We start from the raw sequence: 22,535 nt of genomic DNA, 5'->3' as shown, positions 1-22,535 counted from the left end.
GGTGTTGTGAGGGCCTGCTGCTTGCCTTTCGCTAGTTCGCACTGATTTCTCCTTGTTTATCCCCATTTTTTGCATGCCCGGTCCTTGACTTTCCCTCCTTCTCACTGTTTTCTCCCTGCTCTCAGTGTGGTTTAGTGCTGTCTGCTGCTTTTCTTTCCCTCTTTATCACTGCTTTCTCCTTGCTCTTGCTCCATTTTGTTCATGCTTGCCTTTCCCTCGCTCTCACCCCTTTCTCCATGCTTTCAGCCCTTTGGTCTGTAAACCTGCTGCCTGTTTGCTCCTCCTTCTCACTGCATTCTCTGGGTTCTCAGCCCTGTGGTCAGCGTGCCTGCTGCCTGCCTGTCCCTCCTACTCACCAATTTCTCCTTCTTTTCAGCTCCCTTCCCTGCATGACTACATGTCCCTCCTTCTCATTGCTTTCTCCAGGCTCTCAGCCCCATGGTCTGCGTGCCAGCTGCCTGCCTGTCCCTCCTTCTCAGCGCTTTTTCTGTCCTCTCAGCCCCTTGGTCTGCATGCCTGCTTGCCCATCCTTCTCACCACTTTCTCCATCTTCTCAACCCTGTGGTCGACGTGCCTGTTGCCAGACTGTCTCTCGTTCACACCTCTTTCTTCAGACTCTAAGTCCCATTTTCTGCATGCCTGCTGTCTGCCTGTCCCTCCTTCTAACCGTTTTCACCGTTCTGTCAGCCCCATGGGCTGCGTGCCTGCTGCTTGCCTGTTCCTCTTTCTCATCAATTTCTCCTCTTTTTCAGTCCAATGGTTTGCATCCCTGCCTGTCCGTGGGCTCAGCCAGGTTTTGTGCGTGCCTGCCTTTCCCTCCTTTTCACTGCTTTCTCCTTGCGCTCAGCCTGGATTTTTGCAAGCCTGCCTCTTCCTACTTCTCACTGCTTTCTCCTTCCTCTCAGCCCAGTGGTCTGTGTGCCTGCTGCCTGCCCCTCCTTCTCAGTGCTCTCTGCTTGTGCTAAGCCCAGTTTTCTGCATGCCTGCCTCTCCCTCCTTGTCACTGCTTTCTGCTTGCACTCAATCTGGTTGTATGTATGCCTGCTGTATGCCTCGCCCTGCTTTTCACTGCTTTCCCCTTGCTCTCAGCCCGGTTTTGTCCATGCCTGCGGCCTGTCTTTCCCTCCGTCTTATTGTTTTTTCCTTGTTCCCAGCCCGGTTGTGTGTGCGCCTGCCTCCCCATCCTTCTCACTGCTTTCTGCTTGCACTCAGCCCGATTTTGTGTGTGCCTGTCTCTCCCTCCCTCTCACTGCTTTGCCCTTGCACTAAAACTGTTTTCGTTTTTGCCTGCTGTATGCCTCGCCCTCCTTCTCACTGCTTTCTGCTTGCGCTCAGCCCGGTTGTGTGTGTGCCTGCCTCTCCCCTTCTCATTGCTTTCTCCATGCGATCAGGCAGTTTTGTGCATGCCTGCTGTCCGTCTCTGAAACCCTTTTTTTCCCCTTTTTTTAAAAATAAACCTAATTTTATTGTATGGAAATAAATGACAATGTAGTGAATCCTAGTTTGTTTTAATGGGATAACAGGAGTTAGCGTAGCCTTTGGCTTGCAGACTCATGCCCCAGTCACCTAGTGACTTTTAACCTACTTAGCCTGCTCTATCTTATACCATTTATTTAATGAATTCTTATTAGATGGCTGCCTTGTTTATAGTTAGGCCCTTTTGTTTAGAGTTATGTTATCAGTGTCACCGAGCTAAGGCGTCAACTCATGCGACAAAGACAAACAAACTGTAGGTGCTCACATTAGAAATTACCGCCCCAAGCATGCGGCGTTATCTATTATTTTGGAACAAACTATGTCAGGGGTCCAAGTAGATCTGGATAAATACATCACACTTTAGGCAGATAATCAGAGGGATTCCGACCAGATACCATCGCTGCTATCAAGGCTGCACGTCGCCTTGACGCTAACCCGGACTTTGTGTTCTTCCGAAGTCTGAGCTCGAGATCTCATTTCAAGGTAACAAGGGTTGGGCGTTCCTTCCAGGGACATGGCATTGGCAGATTAGGTTTAACATACCGAGCTCTCCTCGAGGTAGAAGGTTAGGCCTATTATGATAGGGTAGTAGGACATTTTATACACTATGGGCCTCATTACAACATTGGCAGGTGGCAACCACCGCCCACCAATTTGTAACCGCCATGCCCATTCTGACATCCCGCTGGGCCGCAACATGGGAGCCGGCTCCAAATGGAGCCAGCGGTGTTACGGCTGTGGGACGGGTGCAGCTGCACCGCTGTGCTTTTCACTGTCTGCTGTGCAGACAGTGAAAAGCAGTGTGGGGCTGTGCCTGGGGGCCCCTGCACTGCCCATGCCAATTGCATGGGCAGTGCAGGGGCCCCCAGGGGCTCCGCGACTCCCCTTCCCGCCAGCCTTTCCAAGGCGGTTCCTACAGCCATGGAAAGGCTGGCGGGAAGGGGACTCGTAATCCCCTGGGCAGTGCTGCAAGCAGCGCTGCCCTGGTGGACTAAAACCCCGGGGGAAACCATGGCGGTAAACCGCCAGTCCCGGCGGTGAGGCCGCGGTCATAATCCGCAAGTTTGTTCCGCCAGCCTGTTGGTGGTACAACCTCCAAAATAGCTCTGGCGGTCTTTGACCGCCAGGGTTGTAATGAGGGCCTTTATGTCTTTCCATGCTAATGCAAGATGGTGGGGGTCTTCATAATCATGACTCTCGTCTTTACAATTCTATTTCTTGCACTGTTCATTATCCTAATCATTGCAGCCCAGGCAATATACCATACTGTATTAAATAAAAACTAGCGAAACATTACTGCATCTTTGTTATTGCCTGTGTTTGGTTGAGACATGATATATCTGTGAGAAAGGGGTAATCTCAGTTTAACCACGACACTCCCCAAGATGTCATACTTCTGAGTCCATGCATAACGGCTGCCACAAATCACCTTAAACTGTTTGGGTTTTTGGTGAGGTACTGCTAGTGAGCCGGAGGGGTTGGGATTACAGTTGCGACTTGTTGTAGGACAGGCAATTAACACTTCTGGATATCTTTCCTCCTCCACCCCTCCATTACTCCAGTCAATCTAACTAACAAACTCTCATATCTGCAGCTCAAATTAACTCATAATAATACTAAAACTGTACTCAAATTTCCCTATACTAATCCATCACTAATTCTTGTTGGGGTCCGGAGTAGCGTGCTACTCGCCGAAAAGCACTTCAACACCTCGTCAGGGGTAGTAAGCGCTAGATAAGTACTATTACAATACAATACAATACAAACATAAGTACTGTCATCCCTGAACCAGCATTCTTGCCCAGAGCAAGAGTCCAAAATACGACAACAAGACATAACATAGCCCTGTACATACTGATGATACAACTCGTACACAGACCTCACATGATGCTCATCTGAGAAACTTTGCTCTATGGAAACCCCCGGTTCTGCAACCATTTCCCCAATATTTTCCCATGTTTCTTGGGGCAGCCATGTGATACATAAAGTGCCTCTTCCTGCTTGACACACCAATCCATTACCAGTACTCAGCAGACCCAGGGAGTAAAGGAGACGGAGTTCAGCAGTTTTGCTATGTCTTTCTGGTCCAGCACAGTTCCAATTCCCACCAAGATTCTGTCTCCCACTGAGTCACTCACCCCATCGAGGACTCCTAAGAGAGGGATCTCCGGGGCTGGGGCTGACGGACTCTGGTTCTGGGCAGCAACAGCATGTAGGTGCTGCCAATGTGCCTGTGTGCCATAATCTCAAGGGCGTCAGGTAGGTTGTGTTCATGAAGTTAAGCTGAATGAATCTAAGCTTTGAGGAGGTGACTCTCAGTGACATACATGCATCCCTCCAGTCAGAGCTGTCTGTGGGGGGGGGGCAGTCATCCCTCACAGAGGAACCACAACGGTGCAAACAGGTCCGGGTAATTAAATGTGAGGGTTTGGTAAATCTGTGAAATGCCCTTCTCTTCTATGGGACCAATACAAATTTGGGATTCTAGGGGGCTGAACTCTAGAACCGCCCAAGGGAATTGTGCTGTTCTTTGACACAGTGACATATTTGTAGGTATTTAAATTGTTGAGACTTGTAGTCCATCTGAATAATTTAATATGGGTCCCCTGCCGCATGTCTCCAACTGTCCCATTCTCTAAACTCAACTAAAGAGGATGAGTGATGCAGCCATCATCCTTCCATAGCAGGATCTCCAGTGTGATCCAATTATCCCAGCCAGTTAATTTCAATGCTGAGCACCATGTTGGAAGGGATAACCAGGTCAGCTCAAGAAGGTATAAGGGAATGGTATTTCTATAAAGTATGCCTCTAATATTGTCGAATCCCATAGTTACCACCTGCAAACGGAACGCTGGATTGCTCCACCCCATGTTCAGCCTTTCATTAACCACCAACAGGTGGTCTGCCTAGTAAAAGAGGCGGACATCTGTCAATGACCATGCCTCCATCACAGGGTAAGTGGGCATATTTCCGGGGCGGGCAGTTATGCCAGATGAAGGCACATATCTTGGCCATTAGGGAATGGAACAGGATGTGGAATCAGTAGTGGTTAATTTTGTAAAGTCTACAATGGACGGGGTGGTGTGATCATTTTGAATGCGGCTACTTGACCTATATGACTTAGGACATTGAGAGGGAATCATGCCCACCTGTGCATGTCTGTTGTAAACTGGGCCACAAGAAGCATCAGATTAAGGTTCCAGGTTAGGGTCAAGTGCTACATGGATCCCTGCTTAGAAGAAGCTGATTCTGTGGGTTGTGAGATGTGGTGGCCAGGTTGTCGTCTATCGTTTACCCTCAGGGGGCCCAGGACTAATTCGGCCAGTTAATAGTCAATCCAGATGCCTCTCCAGACAGGGTGAGTATCTGAGGCAATCATGGAATCATCAGGGAGGGTCAGAAGATGGAGAGAAGGATGTTGTCCCCTTATAGGACAATGTGGACCTCTGCTGCTTTCCCCCAGTCGAATTCCCATATCTGCACGTCTCAGTGTATCTAGTCCACCAGGGGTTCTATTGCTAGGGCGGAGAGGAGATAGTGGGCAGCCATAACAGGTCCCACAGCCTACTGCAAAGGAGGCAGAAAGGATGCCACTGACATGGACTTGGGCCCAGTGATGAAAATACAGTACTCTAACAAATAATCTAAACTTAGGACCCATCCACACCTTTTCCATCATCTTTTCAAGAAATGCCCAGTTGAAGGAGTCAAAGGCCTTAATGTCTAATAGTAGGAGCACGCTGTGCTCCCAGAGAAGGGAGAGGTAGATCAGGGACACGTTTAGTCTTCAAAGACAATGCCTAGGGCTCCTGTTGGGCATAAATCCACACTGATCTGGGTGAACCCATTGTGCATGGTTTTACTTGGCCAAAGCAGTCTCTCACATTCTTCAACACTGGAGTCAGGGTTCAGAAGATTGAGAGACTTTCATTTCAGTGACTTGGAACATCCAAGATCAGGAGGCATGATGATAATTAACCTCTAATGTGGAACCGGAGACTTTGTGTAATCGCCCAGATAAAATTATTCTGACAAAGGATACCAGAATCATAGGTAGGGGGCATTTCTGGGGGATCTGCTAGTCCAGGGGTTATGGTGCCTGCAGAAAAAACTTAATTCCTCCAACTGAAAGGAACTTATGACTGTGTGGAAGCTCTCCAGATATTCTCAGATTGGATCAGGAAGAAAGTGTTTGCGAGTTCACACAGACAATATGGCCGCAAAAGCATACATTAACAGGCAGTTTGGCATAGGGGCTCAGAGTTTGAATCAGTTGATTTGTATGATACGCTCGTGGGCAGAGAACAATCTATCATCTCTCAGGGCTGTTGATAAACAGGGAACTCTCAATGCCTTAATGGATCAAGCGAGTCAATTTTTCTCTTGTCCTTGTTACAGGGCCCGGTGGGCACTTCAAACAATGACAGGAACCTCTGTAAAAGCAGTCCCTGCCGAAGCACTGCAACTTCACTGGGCAGCTCAATCAAAAATGACAGACCCATACAACAAAGTTACCATTTTTTATTCTCAAATAGAAAATTAAAAAAGTGAAAAAATGCCCCCCCCTCGCCATGGGTGTTTCTTCCCTAAGAGAGGGGAGCATTGAGCACTTTTTAGTGCCCTTGCTGCCCAGGTTTTACCTGGTGGCGGCTGCCATTGAAAAACAGCTTTATGTCCCCCCATCTAAATTTTTTAGAATTTTGACCAGCGGAGACAGGGTAGTATCCACGGGCGTCAAACTATGGTGCTCCTACATTTAAACTGGGCAGGCAGACCACAGTCTTGGTGGGAAGGGAACAATCTTGTTGTTGCAACTGAGTTTCCTCTCCACCAAGAATTAAATCAGACCCTATGTTATGAATCCCATACCATTTCAGAAGACTGAACTACATTGGGGTGCTTTCAGAGTCAGATATTTTTGCAGACTGCCTCAAAATGCAACTGCCTCAGTTTTTCTCCAGATTTCAGGATCAACCGGCAAGTGGAGCAGATGCCCACTTGAAACCCTGACCAACGGTACAGTTATATGCTGTTCCTCCAATCCCTATTGTCCCTAGGGTCCTAGCCAAGATTCAGGGGGATCAAGCAGAGGTCATCTTGGCTGTTCCTCATTAGCCAATAAGGATTGGGTTTACTCTGTTCCAATACCTTGCAGTTTAAGAGGAATGGCTGCATCCATTTAACACATTAGGAGTAAAATCGGGAACCGCTGAAGGTCTCAGACAAGTTTTTAACTGTGAAGTTTTTTTCTTGATGACAATAACCTCCAATTGAAGGATTGGGAACTGGGCTGTTTACTTCACTGTCACCCACATCTGATGATTTTTGAGGCTACAATTGTTCTAACTTTAATCCTCATTTTCTTCCAAAGATCAATTTAGTGTTTCATAGGGAACAAAATAATGTTCTTCCTTCCTTAACTGAGGTTCAAATTCTGCCTCTTTGCTTCACTGTTTAGATGTGGTAACACCAGTGTAGATTCTTTTTTATGAAGCACTGTTGATTTTAGATAGAGTGATAGTCTATTTGCCAGCTTTGGTACTGCCAAGACAGGTGGTAAACCTTCAAAGGATACTCTCAGTAGCTAGATAAAATCAGTTATTATTTTGACTTAATCTGACTCTGATGGGGATTTACCTGAGTCAGTAAAGGCATATTGTTCCATAGAAGTGTCTGCATTGTGGGCAAAATAGGCAGGTGTTTCCAGTTCAGACATTAGCAAGGCTACCATTTGGGCAACTCCTTCTTCCTTTATAACTCATTACAAGTTGAATTTGCTCAAGATTCTGAAGTATGTTTTCGTAAAGAGATTCTGTCCAGAGAAGCTGATTTTTACTAACAAGTACTAGCTTTCTTTTTTGATTCTGCAAATGTTTTCAGTTTGAAAAATTTACTCCAGTGTGATAGTATAAAGGTTTTGATTCTTGCAACTAATGTGTTTTGGTTGGTAATTTTTGGTTCTGGGTTTTGTATATCTTTCAGACCATGATAAAGGCATACTGCTAACATACATCCTCAAAGAACTAAGGAATAGGATGTGTAAGTTATGAGGAAGTGTTATCTAGGTTATTTACTGGTAATATCATTACTCCAATTCATCCTTTCTCCTCCCAGTACTTACAACTCTCTCCACACCCCTTTTGCTGCCATCATTGGCAACCTAATATGGGGAATATTATCAAAATTTTGGGAGGAGGGCCACAGAGTTTATGCTGGAGGCACAACTTTTGTGCATAGTAGAGCCGAGAAGAAAGCTTTTGAAGGGCTGACCAATTTGGGAATACAAGGATAAACCTCTTAGTGGTGAGTACCAGGATGTGGAAAGAAGAACACAAGTGATAAATATTACTAATAAGTCATCTAGGAAATCTACAGTAAGATCTATAATTCACTTTCACCTTCTGTTCCTATTTAAGATTATTGATTTTACTATTAGGTGATCTGTGTTCAATGATATGACATAAACTCCTATATAAACGTAATAAAATGAAAGTAAATAGACAGTTCCAGCAACAGTGTGCAAAGGGTGCTGATGTTAATGGGTCACTTGATGCATTTTGTGCCCAGTCTATACACCATATGTTCTTAGGCACTTTATTGTAATAACATATTAATTGGTTTCATTTAGACCGGAACTACAAGCCCTCGTCAGTAGAGACGCTTCCTATTAGAAGGTTGGCTGTTTCAAACCAGTCACTAAAAGAGCTCAGTGGGTTAAAGCCTGCTGCAGATATCAATTTGCAGTGTGCAAGTAATATCTTCAAATCACAAACCACTTCATTAATCTGAGATCAGTAAATTAACTTCAGTAAGTTGTATATTAGCACTGGCTATGAAAAACAGAAAATGTCAGCTTGTGATAACTGCTGTGTAAAACAGTGGCATCATTACAAATTTTCCAATTAACTAGAAAAGCAAGCTACTTACATTGAGTAACAGTCTTTCTGGTAGAGGCTATTTAACCCCAGATTTCTCACCTTTTGAATAGATACTAAAACGTTATCTATTTAGTTGTGGGTCTGTATGTGGACTTAAACTAGAGGTTTTGACAAGGCAAAATGCCCCTCTTGCTAACCTGACTGTAAAGACAGTAGGGTTTCATGAACGTCTGGGTGAAAACCCAGGTGGCTGCCTGGCAAATGTCCAGAACAGAGTTTCTGTATGTCAATGCAATCATTGCAGCTTTGGCCTGGGTAGAATGAGCAAGCAGTCTCACCAGAGATTGCTTTTTAGCCAATACACAACAGATTTTAATGTGGAGCACAATGCAGAGGGAGATGGTTCTCTTATGCACAGCCTTGCCTTTTTTCACTCCAGAGAAGCCCACAACAAGCTGAACCCTCACCAGCTGTTCTTTGGTACTATCTATGTAAAAGCTCAGGCAATAGAGTCTGTCCTCTTCCTTAGAGGGGTGAGGTGAAGCCTAGAATGCCAGCTAGGTCATGTTGTGAACAACATCAAACGATGTCAATTTTAGGTAAGAAAGATGCCGGTGTCCACAAAATCAGCTTGTTTAGGGAAAAAGGTTGACACACAGAGCTTGAAGCTCACTCACGTGCCTCGCCAATGTTATGAAAACAAGGAACTGCCTTGAAGGTGAGAAGCTGCAAGGGGCAGCTGTGAAGTAGCTCGAAGGAAGTGCACATCAGAAAGGTAAGGACCAAGTCAGTCTCCTGCAGTGGCATGACAAAGGGAGAGGAATAAAACCAAAGCTATAACCCTTTAAAAAAAGGCAAAACAACTGGAGACAAACCATGGTAGCTGATCCAACAACCCCCCAAAAATGCTGAAAAAGCTAAAAGGTACCATTCAATGGTGCCCAGAGCAAAGCCTTGCCAGACTAGGTTTACAACTCAAAGTGTTGGATAACTATGCTTGGAGGGAGGGTCTATCCACCAAGTACTGCACTAGTCTACAAATTTATCCCAACAACAGGTGTATACAGTTTTTGGCAAGTGACGCCTGACTGCCAGGATGACAATAACCACCTCCAAAGGAAGGTTGAATGTTGTCAGCTGTTGCTGTTCAATCTCCAAGTATGAAGGTAGAGATTGCAAAGGCCCAGGTGCAGAACCCTGCCCTGCTACTGTGACAGCTGACCCTTCTGGAGGGGCAACCTGATCAGAGAACTGATGCTCAAGCCCATGAATTCAGGATAACATACTCCCCGTGCCCAATCTGGAGCCACTAGGATGACTTGGGTTCAGTTGGTCTTGATCTTCTGGAGAACACGGGGCAGGAGTGGTATCAAACTGAAAGGCATACAGATGTTTGGAGTTCCACTAGAGCTGAAACGCATCTCCAAGTGAGACACCTTGGTAACTCACCCTAACATGCAAAAGTGCTGACACTGCATCCTCTTTCGTGGCCAAGGTTCTCACCATTCATCTGAGATACCTTGCACCATGCAAGATGAGCTCATCCACCTTGGTATTCAACGATCCTGCCAGGTGGTTCTCCAGTAGGAAAATCACTCTGTGGTCAAGCCATTTCCAAAGGCGCACAGGCCTCCTGTCACAGGGTCTGTGACACAACCCCATCCTGTTTGTTGCATTACCACACAGTGGTGGTGTTGCCAGTGAGCACCTGGACCAGTCTCCCCTTGAAGAAAAGAAGGAAAGCTTTCAATGTCAAGTGGATGGCCCTTAGCTCAAGAAGGCTGATACAGAGTTAGGACTACACCAGAGGCCTCAGATCACCTCCTCTCCCATATGGCCACTCCAACCCAGAAGCGATACATTAGTCACTCATTTAGCTCTGGATGGAGAAGGACTGGGGTCTGATGCTATTGTGGTCCAGTAACCGCCACTGCCCATCTTTTGTAGTCACCTCTGAAATCTGAACATGGTTAGAGAGGTCCCCTTGATTCTGGGCCCACTGAGAATTCTGATCCTACTGCGCATATGCCACCTGCCTTGCTTGATCAGCAAGATGTAGAAGGCCATCAGTCCCAGCGGCCTCAGCATCGACATCATTAAAATCCAGGATCCAGGCTGAAAGATCAGGATAATAGCCTGAATCTCCTGGATTCTCTTTCCAGAGGAAAAGTAAGAAACTGAACCGTGTCCAGAATGATACAGATGAAGGGGAGCATCTGAGAATGGGTCAGGTGGGATTATAATATGTTGACAGTGAACCCCAAGGATGACTAGAGGTTTGCCATAGTGTGGAGGTGGTCGATGACTGCCAGCCGTCAAAGGCCAGCCATTGAGCTAGGGGAAGACTGGCACCATTGATCTCCGAAGGTGTGCTGCCACCACCACCACCATCACTTTTGTGAACGTCCAATGGGCACTGATGAAAGCCACAGAGCAGCATACAAACTGAAAACGCTTCTCTTTAGTGCTTTAGTGGGCAGGTACTATCCTGTATTGAGTACCTGCACCTCTTTAAATTGAAGGTGAGAGTACCTTCACTTCTAGGCATTGTTGTGGATGAGTACTGGCACTTCTCAGTAGCAAACAGGTACTCTAAATAGAGAGTACATGCACTTCTATATTTCCATTTAAAGCACTGCTCCTGTTCCATCACGAACCGCAAGAAGAGCCGATGGGCCAGCAGGACAGGTATATGGAAAAAAGCAACCAGCAAGTCTAATGCCACCAACCAGTCGCCAAAATCAGATAAGACCTGAGCCAAGGTGAGCATTTTGAATGTTTCAATCCAGAGGAGTGTGTGAAAAGGATGCAGGTATAAAATTGGATGAAGGCCTCTGTCCTTCTGGGGCACCAGAATGTAGCAGGAATAACAACCACGTCCTATGTTGGGAGGGGAGGCACAATCTCGATACACGCTTTGGCCAAAAAGGCCTTCTGTTCCTGCCACAAAACGGAGAGATGGTCCTCTGCGCAATCATTGGGGGAGTTGGTGACAGTTGTGGCAGTTGAAGGGTCAAACAACATATCCCTGTTGAAAATTTTGCAAGACCCACTTGTCTGATGTTATGGCCTGCCTACCTGGCAAGAATCATTGAATTCTGTATCCCACTGGGTTGCTGTGCTCCACTGAGGCCAAACTAAAGTGGTTTTGCAAGTGGGGCTGCAAGAGGTTGGGGGGCCCATTGATCCTGACCATAGGGGCAGTGGGCACCATGGCTGTGAAACTGCTGGGCACCATGTGGAGGATGGATTAACTGATGGTATGGGATACCTCTGCCGAAGACGCAAAAGGAGAGATAGGGCTGATGTGGCTGGCGAGGTATGGCAGAAAAGCCAAGCCCAGGGAGCATGCCTGGCCCTGCTCTCCTTGTAACCTGTTGTTTTGATGGGGTCACATTTCCCTTACACAGTGTTTTACAATTTTAAGAAGTAACAGGAGTCTAAAAGAGATAGGCGGGAAAGAAAGGAACTTACGCTAGCGCACAGAAGGAGCGCATATGTGGGCTCCGAACGTCATTTCTGGAGCTGAATAGCCTCTGTATGAAGATGCACGGTGCCACCCCCCAGCGCGCAGCTACCAGTTGCTGAAAAATGCTTTTGAATCCAGTGTAACACTAGAGGAATATTCAAAAGGTGAGATTACACCAGTTTCAAGTCTCATTTAGAAGTAGAGATTAAAAAAGCATTTTGGCAAGAGTTTTTAAGTAAAGTAAAGTTGTTTATTCAATGCAAAATGTAATTGTTTCAATGGCCTGGACAATATTATCTCCAAAAAGTTTCAAATCCTAAATTATAGTAACTAGATTCAACAGGGCTTTGAAAACATCTTCCATGAATTAAGACCTCTGCACGAACATGGTTTGGCAGGGGTCGCAAAGTTATGAAGTTTACTGCGACCAGCAATTATCGTGTGCAATACAGACAGCATCCCTACTACCTTCCCCTAATTTATGTGGGCAGTTTAAACCTGCTGATATTTACCATGGGAAAATTATTATATTTCGGTAAGTACCTAAATATAAAGATTTGATGGGGAAGATGCAAAAATCCATATGGTAAGCCCTGTTTTTTTTATAAGCTGTAATTATTGCACATATTAAAATGTGAACTTTGGGTAAGCAGACTTTAACTGGAGAGGCAAATACCGCATCTGCCACTGGGGTACTAGTAATTGAGGCCTGTGCCAGTGATTTAAAGTAGCTGATGAACACTCCCTTTCGGAAACGTTATGGAAATTGATAATTTAGTGGTTTTAAGGTAATTTGGCAAACGCATGAACATGCACAAATACCGTATAGGAAAAAACACAGGTGCGACATGCGCAAGCATGCAGGAGAGTCAAATATTTACCTGGCTGTCTGCGTGCGTCGCCCACCATGCTGGGCTTCGGTACATCGTAGGATGGGTGTGGCATCTGGGATGGATTGTGCTGGGAGTCACAGGATAAAACAGGAGGGTCGTGGGAGTAAGGGTGGGAAAATGAGCTGGAAGGACGATGTCGGATATCCATGAGTACTTTCCTCAAATTTGCTGATCCCTTTTGACAAATAAGAAAAGGACAGAGAATGACTGATAGTTAACATAAAGCAAAATGACAGAGAGCAAGACAACACCTAACGGCTTTTGAAAAAGAGCATAAATATGTCATTTCCAAAGAGAAGGTACTGTCTGTGTTAAAACAACTCGGCCAATACGTATCATGGCACTGGCAGTAAAAGTAAACATAATGCAACACCGGAAGAGGTGCAAACTAATGCAACAGGGATGCATTGTAAAGAAATTGCGTACTGCGGAAGGAATAGCACTGGACCATGACTGCAGGTGTCAATTTTAAACGCTGAAGCGACTCGACCTGGAAGGTAGGGTTGGCAAATGAGAGCCGAAAGACAGAACTAAGCACAATAACACAGAGATGTACGTGGTAAGAAAACTGTTGAACAGCCATGAAACAAGAGAACATGAATGAGTCCGGGGTGGCTGTGTGTTGTACCTATTCGGCTGTACAAGGTCGGTTTGGGACAAAATGTACTGCCTTCCATTATCGAAGCAGGAAGCTAAAAACAAGCATTTGCAATGCAACAGGTCTCGCATTTGCTTGAGTTAGAGCTGTTGGCGTTGTAAATGCATAACTGGACTTTTCTTGCCACACAAATTGCCTGCTGCATAATTTGGTCATCTTTGCATACAATTCCAGTGACCCTGCATATATATATATATATATATATATATACAACTAAAGCACTTCCATTTACCTTCTTCCTCTGTCTGTAGAAACAATGAAAATATTGGCATTTAGCATCCTAATTTAAATCTGCCATGCTAACTAGAATAGAATACCACTTTCAACACCCCACCATCAGAGTTGCTGTGTGCAGCAGCAGCCGGGCTCCTGAAGGAAGCGCAGACCTTTTTCTGGCTGCAGACAAAACGGCCATGTTAACAGATGTTAATCCCCTAATCTGTTTTTCCTGTGAGCATTTCATACAGCAACACAGACGTCCACATGAGCGGTTGCAAGCATTCTGACATCATGACACATTCATTGCAAAATAAATAAATATACACCACTTCTGCCTGACACAACCACCGCCTCCCATTCACTACCGTGATGTTCCCTGCTTCCGGTCACTTCGGCCATTCTCTTTGTGTTAGATAGCAGACTGAAACACTCATTTAATGCCCACTGGTCGTGGATGGACCCGCAGGATTCCTCATGAAATATATTCGGAAAATGAACAGGACAAGGGGACAATAAAGCCGATTCCCAACGTGGTTCTAGCAGTAGTGATCTCAGCCAGTGGCTCTCAAAATAATACATGGTTCAAATGCAACACCTTGACTTAAAACATAATGATACACCAATGCAATGAACTTCGCTTTCATTATATAGCCATAAAGGACATTAAAACGAACACATCCAAAATTCAATAATGTGTTTAAACCATGAAAATGAATGATTTTTATAGACACCAGACAGGACGGTTCCCCAAGTTAGCATTTCCACGATCAAGTCACACAAAAAACCCACCACTGAGCTCCATATCACAGGAGAAAACTGCAGCCGGGTAACAGACGGTGGTCCGGGGTTTGCTATAGAATGGAATCAACTGTGGGTGCTCACCAGACAAAACACACCAGAAACATTTTTTTAAAACCCCACCAAACTAAAAGCACCCTGGTTTTCTCAGTGAGTGTGTTAGAAACGGTTACACACACAAGACAGTGTTATTTCTGCTTACCTTTATTCCTGCTCTCAAGTTGCCGCTTTAATAATGTTTTACAACACTAAGGAGCGCTTTAATATTTGGAGTGCAATGAAATGAAAATGACGTAAACTGGCGAACTGTGGTCTGTAATTTTCACGTATTGTCTTCCCTTGAAGCTTACACTTGGCATGAAGGGAATACTTAGGAGTTGTACTATCTTTTCAATTATGGGGCTTCCAGTCTGAAGTTCATCATCAGTGGCTGGAGAGGAGCAAGCTGCTATTTTCACACGCATGACAAACGGATGCTTTCTCAGCACAGAGCAGCACTCTTATAGTAAAAGGTTAAGGGGATATGCCACAAACAGAGGCGATTAAAGGAACTAGTAATTAAATTAACAAGTGAGGCGGAAAAGACAGATTTTATATAGGGAGCTGGGCCTGGTGGTTGCGTGGGAGGAGTATAGCTCAACTCGCATAAACACATGGGTCGTGTTTTACTGTGACCTTTTAAAAATATGCACGAGAAACGGAATCATGTGTACACAACATTAAAAAAAACAGTGAGGGGAGAGCAAGCTGGCCCTGGAAAAGCTCCCCTCTGTTGTATTATGTTTGCAAAGGGAGCTGGTGGGGAGGAGAGACTGAACAAGCACCCACAGTGTTGAAGTAAAACAGTCAAATGCTAAAAAAAAGATAAGAGATAAACAGGACATAGCGTAATTACACAGTATTTTGTGCTGCTCCCAAAGTGAAAAAAGGCAGGACAAAGAGGTAGAACTGACCACTAGCAAGCTAGGATTTTTGAAGGACACTGCAACTAACAAATGAAAACGCTTGAACTCACTCTATAGTATACTTAAAAGTATACAGCAGGCCGAACGCTAATGCTCAACCTAAAAAGTGCCCCTCATTTGGAAATCAGAGTCGTTTTTAACTTGTAAAGACACGCTGTGCAGGCACTTTACAAGGTGGGGGAGACAGCATGCATTTGTTTTTGCATTCAATGTTTGTGGTAATATCAGGAACATTAGCAGTAAAAAGCAGCCCACCTGGCCATAAACAGGCCCACAAACTGCTAAAACAAACTGCCCACACAATCTGATCTGTGAGACCAGTCCATAGGGCACTGACAGATTGCCCTATAGGCCAGTCTGCCACTGCTGCTGCATATTTAATAATGCTTGATATGAGTGTGTTCCTAAAGGGAGCACCCAGGGCACAAGTCAGGGGGTACATGCGGATAGACAGATTTCAGACTCTTTCAGCAGTACCTGCATGTTGCCTCCTCTGGATCCGAGCAGCAAAGTGCGGGTGGAAAGGGGGCTTTCATATTTTGAGTTCTAGCTGGCCCAAAGCAATCGACGAAATTAAGGGGCCATCAGGCCTCCCTTTCTTTGAATATCCTGATTGGGAGCTCTATGGAGCCCCCATCCAAATACAATGGAGGGGAAACAAAGGTGCACTGCTTATCACTTTACAGGTACTTAAGTGTGTCATGCTTTTGACCTTGAGATAAGCTTGCGATTTAAGAATGTCAAATGTTTGGTCTGTCCCATGATTTACACAAGTAACAATTTAAATACCACTATTGTGTTTCTTTTATAGCGCTACTCACCTTAATGCAGGGTGTCAGAGTGCTTTACATCACACATAAACATTATACTTTGACAATGGGTGTGCGACTTTACAATGCATAATTTTACCATGCATGCCTTTACCACTCATTTTATTTTTTACATCACATACATTTAACAAGCATCTGCCATTATCACACAGTTTTTTAAAATCTTTTTGGGGGAGCAACCCCCTCACCCCCCCCCCCATTTTTTTCAATAAATTAATGTTATTGTTATTGTGGGGAAACCCTTAAATGCACCCTTTATTAACTACCCTTACCACCCTATACCCCTATACCCCTATTACCCATAAACCCCTATCCACCCCTAAAAATACCCTTTCCACCAGATACCCTTGCTCACCTCTAAACATGCCCTTTACCCTCCCCTAAACCATTATACCACATTTACAACCCAATACCCTTACACACCCCTAGACCCTAAAAACACTCTTACCACCCAATATCCTCCAACTTTTAACTGTGTGTGAGGGTATGTGTGCGCAAGACACACACACACACACACACATATATATATATATGCACACACGTATATACTTACCTTAACTAGACTACCATGCATAGTAAAGGTATATGTGGTAAAACTACAAAAAAAATGCTTGCGTGGTAGAAGCTGCATGGTGAAGGTACTGTGTGTTAACTGCTGCATTGTAAAGGCTGTTTCCCATTGACAATAGATAATCTGCATGTAAACGAATGAACAGGATGTTTTACATAAGACAGTGAGGGGCTACAAGGTGTAGGAGTCACATGCCCTTCATAGCTCACTGTGCTATATTACAAGGATTACAATTTATGAACTGCAAGTAACAGAAGGATCTTTGTGTTAAAATCAGTAACCCGCTTACCTAGTTAAATAAAATAAAAATGTCATCTACATGTTACATGATGTGCTTTGCAGAAGCAACATTAACTCTCTATGCTACTTTTGATCTAAAACTGGTGCTAAACAAAAGAGATCTCTCCAGCAAGTTCATTAACCTCCAGAGTTATCTTACCATTATTGTTATTTCCTGAGATTTACTAGCTACACAAAGATCCCTGCAGCAGGTGCCTTAACCCCATAATATATTTTAAAATGAAGACTTTGCAACCAATTTAGCAGAACATATTTACTGCCACATTTCTCCTTGCTGCCAGTTTCTTTGCAGCAGAGTTAAAAAAAAAAAAAAAAATGTATGAGCTGAGGCCCAAATGTTGTGTCGGGTTGGTTAAATCTTTTGGCACAACAACGCAAAATCTCACATGTTAATTGTTGTAATAATGTGCTCAAATGTACTAGTGACAGAACTGTTAAACATATGTTTGAGGTGTCAAGATCTAATGAGCCTTCTTGTGTTGTCAGTTCCTTTGGGAGCATGGGTTGTAATGCTACTTCCTGCGAGACCAGATGCACTGTCACAAGCTGTGACGTCATGCATCATGATATCACTTGCATGCTGCCTAGTTTGGTTAGTTCCTCCACTTCTTTTTTTTTTAGGACTTGAGCCCTGGGCACATCAGAGCCGTAAAATCTTCTTTGTGCTGCAGTAACATAGAAAACATCTCATATTTACCTATGCTTTGTAGGAATTTGGAGCATATAGTGATGTTAAGGCTGTCAACACTTTATTAATTCAATTTCAAATTTCACACTGTGCTCCACTGCCTGAATGCTGGAATGCATGCAGGCGGATGGGGAAAGTCAATGGTGTGCTACTACAAAAGTCAAGTATCTATCTATGTAAGAAAAAAACACAGATTTAAAGTGGCGTATAGTTAGGTGAAAATACATAAGGTCATAAGCAGTGCATGGCAACTGCACAAGTTAAGTTCTAGTTGCTTCCATAACTATAACTGGTGAATTTCTGTGTTTTTGAGTTAAAAATATTGCATATCAGCTAAGATTTTCACATAATTATAACGTCACTTTAACCTTTATTTTTTCAGTGCTTTCTGAGAATTTTCTAACCTAAATTAAGATATGCTGACAATACCTAACTACAATGTCACTTTACATTTGTTTTTTTCCAAGCAGTGTCTAGTTTTTTTTATTTTATGTAAGATAATATGTTTTTACCATTATCATATCTGCTGTGCGTGGCGTGGATTTGGACGCAGGGCATGGCCTGCCCCAGGCCCTCCATTTACTCCCTTGTCACTGCTGTTCCCCTACCACGCATGGCTTTTGGCTGTGTTTGCAGTTGCGCACAGGGCCTATGTCCAACCTCTTTTGGGCAGCTGCCCCCAGCGCATGTGTGGAGGTGCTGAATTGTAGGTGTGTTGTGTCAACAGACAGCCCTACAGATATCCACCCCACATTTTTTGTCTGCAGTGTTGCAGTACCTCTATGAAATTACATGAGGGACGTGCTGAGAATCACAGTTGTTCCACTGAAAAAAAAAATCTTCATCTGATTCAGGGAAGGGGAGGCCCTCTGGGACCTCCCCCACCAATTATGGCCAGGCGTTCAGGATACGTTTACATTGCCTCTTAATCCATATTTGTCTTTGTTTTTGAAGAGGCGAGGGCTGAGTCCCAGAGTTCTTCTATGAGTCCTAAAAAATAGGACGCAACATTCTCTTCATGTTGTTGCCAGCCAATGAGATTGTGTGGTTTGAGATCATGGTGCAATGGTTCTCTCTAGTAGTACAATGGTAGTACTGCACCAATAGATACCTATTCATTTTGAATCTTCATTTCTCAAAAACTGAACAGATTCACACCAATGTACATAAAGCACACTTTCTGGGTCATGATCTAGCTTTCTGCCAAATTTGGTGTACATTTGATCAATTGTTTTCGCTGTCACTGTGTCTAAAGTTCTTATAGGAAACTGCATGGGGGGAAAATGCTTTGAAACCCCCCTTTTTCTTGACCCCTTTTGGGAGATCACACTGAAACTTTCTAGGAAGGAACTGAGGTGGATGAACCTTGTTTTTTTGGAGAGTTTCATAAAAATGTGTCAAACACTGTCAACATTATTAGCAAACTATGTATACATGGGCTGGAAGATTTTCTCTTCAGTGGTCCTCTAATATTCCAACCTGTGAAGCAAAACAAACACCTTAATACCAAAATGACTTGCTATAACCTGTGAACAAAATTCCATACCATTTGTAATCATGCAATAAAAGAAGGACTTTCCTCACTATATACTCCCAACACATATTCCAGCTACCCCTTCCAAGACAGATAAAGTCTGCCTAACACTTAGGGCCAGTCTACTTACAAAACTGTGAGAAGAGGCGATTATCTCCTCCCTACTACTGACAGTGGTCTCACTGAGGCTGCAAGCCAGGCGGCGAAAATTGTCAGCGCTGTACAGCTCATCATCTTCAGACTCCCCACTGCAACCCCTAGTGTAGGTCATCTGGAGACGCACACACAGTTAAACATTCAGAAAGGCAGGGTCAGGGGGAATCCAGCCAAACACAAATTGCAAGGGGTTGTAGGCAAGTAGTTCAAAAAGAGAAGATGGTTAAAAGGTATTGCACCGGACTCTGGAAGTCCCGGGCCCAGTCAATAACCTGAATGTGAGAACTATAAAACAGCCAGCACTGCAACTACTGAAGCTCTTGTCCATGTCGCAGAATCAGTTTCAGAAAGTTTGTTCAATGATTGATTACAGGGAATGCTCTCCGTTAAAATTATAATTAAAATGCCACATGCAAAGATTTGTTTTTGTTAATGATTCAATGAGCAGAATGCACAGCTAAGCAATGGAGCATTACATCAACTCAACAGTTGAAATAAATACTTTAGCAAAACTATTTAAGGCATAACAATTCTCATATAGATGAGATTATTGTGGATGCTTATGATGAAACAGTGAACGTCTTATTTTCATACTGAAAATAGTGTTACACTCATGACTCCTGTTAACAAACATTCAAAGGTGTGTACAATATTAGTTTTTGTAATTAGGCCTCAAAAGCAGAAATGCAAAACATGTTAGTGTTATGATCATTGTATCTTTTAGTCATAACACTAACAACAAAAAAGAAGCATTACAATGCTTACTGGTGATATAGGTACTCCTTTAAAAGACATATTCTCATTGTTCATCATTTGCACCTGTGTCCCTAGGTGGCAAACCCTTTATCAACTTTACATGTGTTTTTAGGTCTTGCCTCTTTGCCTTCAATACTTTAAACAATATAGATATAGCAGATATTCGGGTATCCCATTGCTCATCATTGACTGACTTTCATGTCAATGTCACTGGCTTGCTTCTTTTTTAAAGGCTTTTCTACCTTTTCTTGTGTTTGTCCATACCTAGGAACTATCCTACCATCCTTTCCATTACAGAAACTTGCACTTGAGATGGATGGCTCCCTTTCTCTCATGTGCTGCTCCATCCTTCAATCCCCCATTCAGCCACTCCTCTGTTCTGTTGCTCCCCAACCCTTCAAATCGTGTTATTTATATATATATATATATATATATATATATATATATATATATATACACATACACACACACACACACTCAGTAACTAAAAAAAATACAAAGGTTTCAGGGGCGTTATAGTTAGGCTCAGAATTTACACATCCAAAACCATGGAGATTCAGCTGTTATAGTTAGATGTATTTCAAGTATCTATACCACATGCCCAAAGCTAACTATAACTTGCACCCCACATGCAGTTTTCTCTGCAATAATACAGTGATATTATCAATGATGTCAGAGAAGATGTCATGAGTGATATAATATGTGTTGTAAGTAGCAGTGCATGGCGAGGGAGTGAGTTATAGTTACCTTAGGACACGAGGTATAGTTACTTGAAATAACACCAACTATTACAGGTCTATTTCTGTGGATTTGTGTGTGTAAATTCTGAACCTAACTATTGTAGGAGGCTGGCCTGGCTTATAGTGGGTACCTTGTGGTACTTACACCCTGTGCCAGGTCCAGTTATCCATTATTAGTAGAATAGAGGTGTTTCTAGCAGCTTAGGCTGATAGAGGGTAGCTATGGCAAAGCTTAGGCTGAACTAGGAGACATGCAAAGCTCCTACTATACCACTTATATCATATAGCACAATATCATAAGAAACCACAATACACAGAGTTACTAAAAAATAAAGGTACTTTATTTTTATGACAATATGCCACAAGTATCTCAGTGAGTACCCTCAGTTAGAAGGTACGTAATATACACAAGTCATATGTACACAAACCCAAAACAGGTAAGTAATAGTAAGAAAAGTAATGCAAACAGGGTAGAATTACAATAGGATGCAATAGGTGAACATAGGTCTAGGGGCAACACAAACCATATACTCCAAAAGTGGAATGCGAATCACAAATGGACCCCAGACCTATGGGAGCTTGTAGAGGGTCACTGGGACTGTAAGAAAACAGTCAGGGTGTCCAAGATACCCCACCCCAAGACCCTGAAAAGTAGGAGTAAAGTACACCTACTACCCCAAAAGGACACAATAGTCATGATAGGGGGATTCTGCAAGAACCACTAACACCAGCACAGCACTGAAGACTGATTCCTGGCCCTGAGGACCTGCAAGGCAAGGGGACCAAGTCCAAGAGTCGTGATAGTGTCCAAGGGGGGGCAGGAGCCCAGGAAACCCCGGATGAAGGTGAAAGGAAGCTGTCTCTGGATGGAAGAAGCTTCGGATTCTGAAACAACGAAGAGAGCAAGGAACTTCTCCTTTGGATGGAAGATGTCCCACGGTGTGCTGAAGGTTGCAGAAGTGTTCCCCCGCAGAAATACTGCAAACAAGCCCTTGCTAGCTGCATGGGTCACGGTAGAGGTTTTTGGGTGCTGCTGGGGACCAGGAAGGACCAGGATGTCGCCCCTTGGAGGAGGAGACAGAGGGGGCACTCCAACTCAGAGAGCCCCCACAGAAGCAGGCAGTACCCGCAGAAGTACCGGAGCAGGCACTTAAAATATTTGTGAACCAGAGCTGGCTCAGAGTCACAAAGGAGGATCCCACGACTTCGGAGTCCAACTCAGAGGGTTGAGCACTGCAGGATGGATTGCTGGGGACCCAGGCTAGGCTGTGCATGAAGGAATCCTTGGAGGAGAAGCCACAGCAGCTGCAAATCACACAGTACACAGGTTTGCAGTCTAGCGTTGGGAGGCAAGGACTTACCTCCACCAAACTTGGAATGAAGGATCACTGGGCTGTGGGAGTCACTTGGATAGAGTTCCTGTGTTCCAGGGACCAGGGACCACGCTCGTCAGGATGAGAGGGGACCCATAGGACCGGTGATGCAGTCTTTTGGTGCCTGCATTAGCAGGGGGAAGATTCCATCGACCCACTGGAGACTTCTTCTTGGCTTCCAGTGCAGGGTGAAGGCAGGTGAACCCCAGAGCATGCACCACCAGGAAACAG

The 22,535-nt window shown here is 44.2% G+C and overlaps 1 protein-coding gene across 2 annotated transcripts in view; it reads right to left on the bottom strand.

The window, feature by feature from the left end:
* USP54 (ubiquitin specific peptidase 54) overlaps positions 1-22,535 on the bottom strand; it is a 1,958,070-nt gene that overhangs the window by 106,745 nt on the left and 1,828,790 nt on the right. For both annotated transcript variants that reach the window (XM_069240548.1, XM_069240549.1), the window contains one exon: positions 12,705-12,891. In XM_069240548.1, coding sequence (XP_069096649.1) covers positions 12,705-12,891 — 187 coding nt within the window. The remainder of the gene's footprint in view (positions 1-12,704; positions 12,892-22,535) is intronic.

This window comes from Pleurodeles waltl, chromosome 6 (assembly GCF_031143425.1).
Source record: "Pleurodeles waltl isolate 20211129_DDA chromosome 6, aPleWal1.hap1.20221129, whole genome shotgun sequence".
Taxonomy (NCBI): domain Eukaryota; kingdom Metazoa; phylum Chordata; class Amphibia; order Caudata; family Salamandridae; genus Pleurodeles; species Pleurodeles waltl.
Note: the sequence above shows the minus strand (reverse complement) of the source record. Positions and strands in the feature narration are given on the sequence as shown.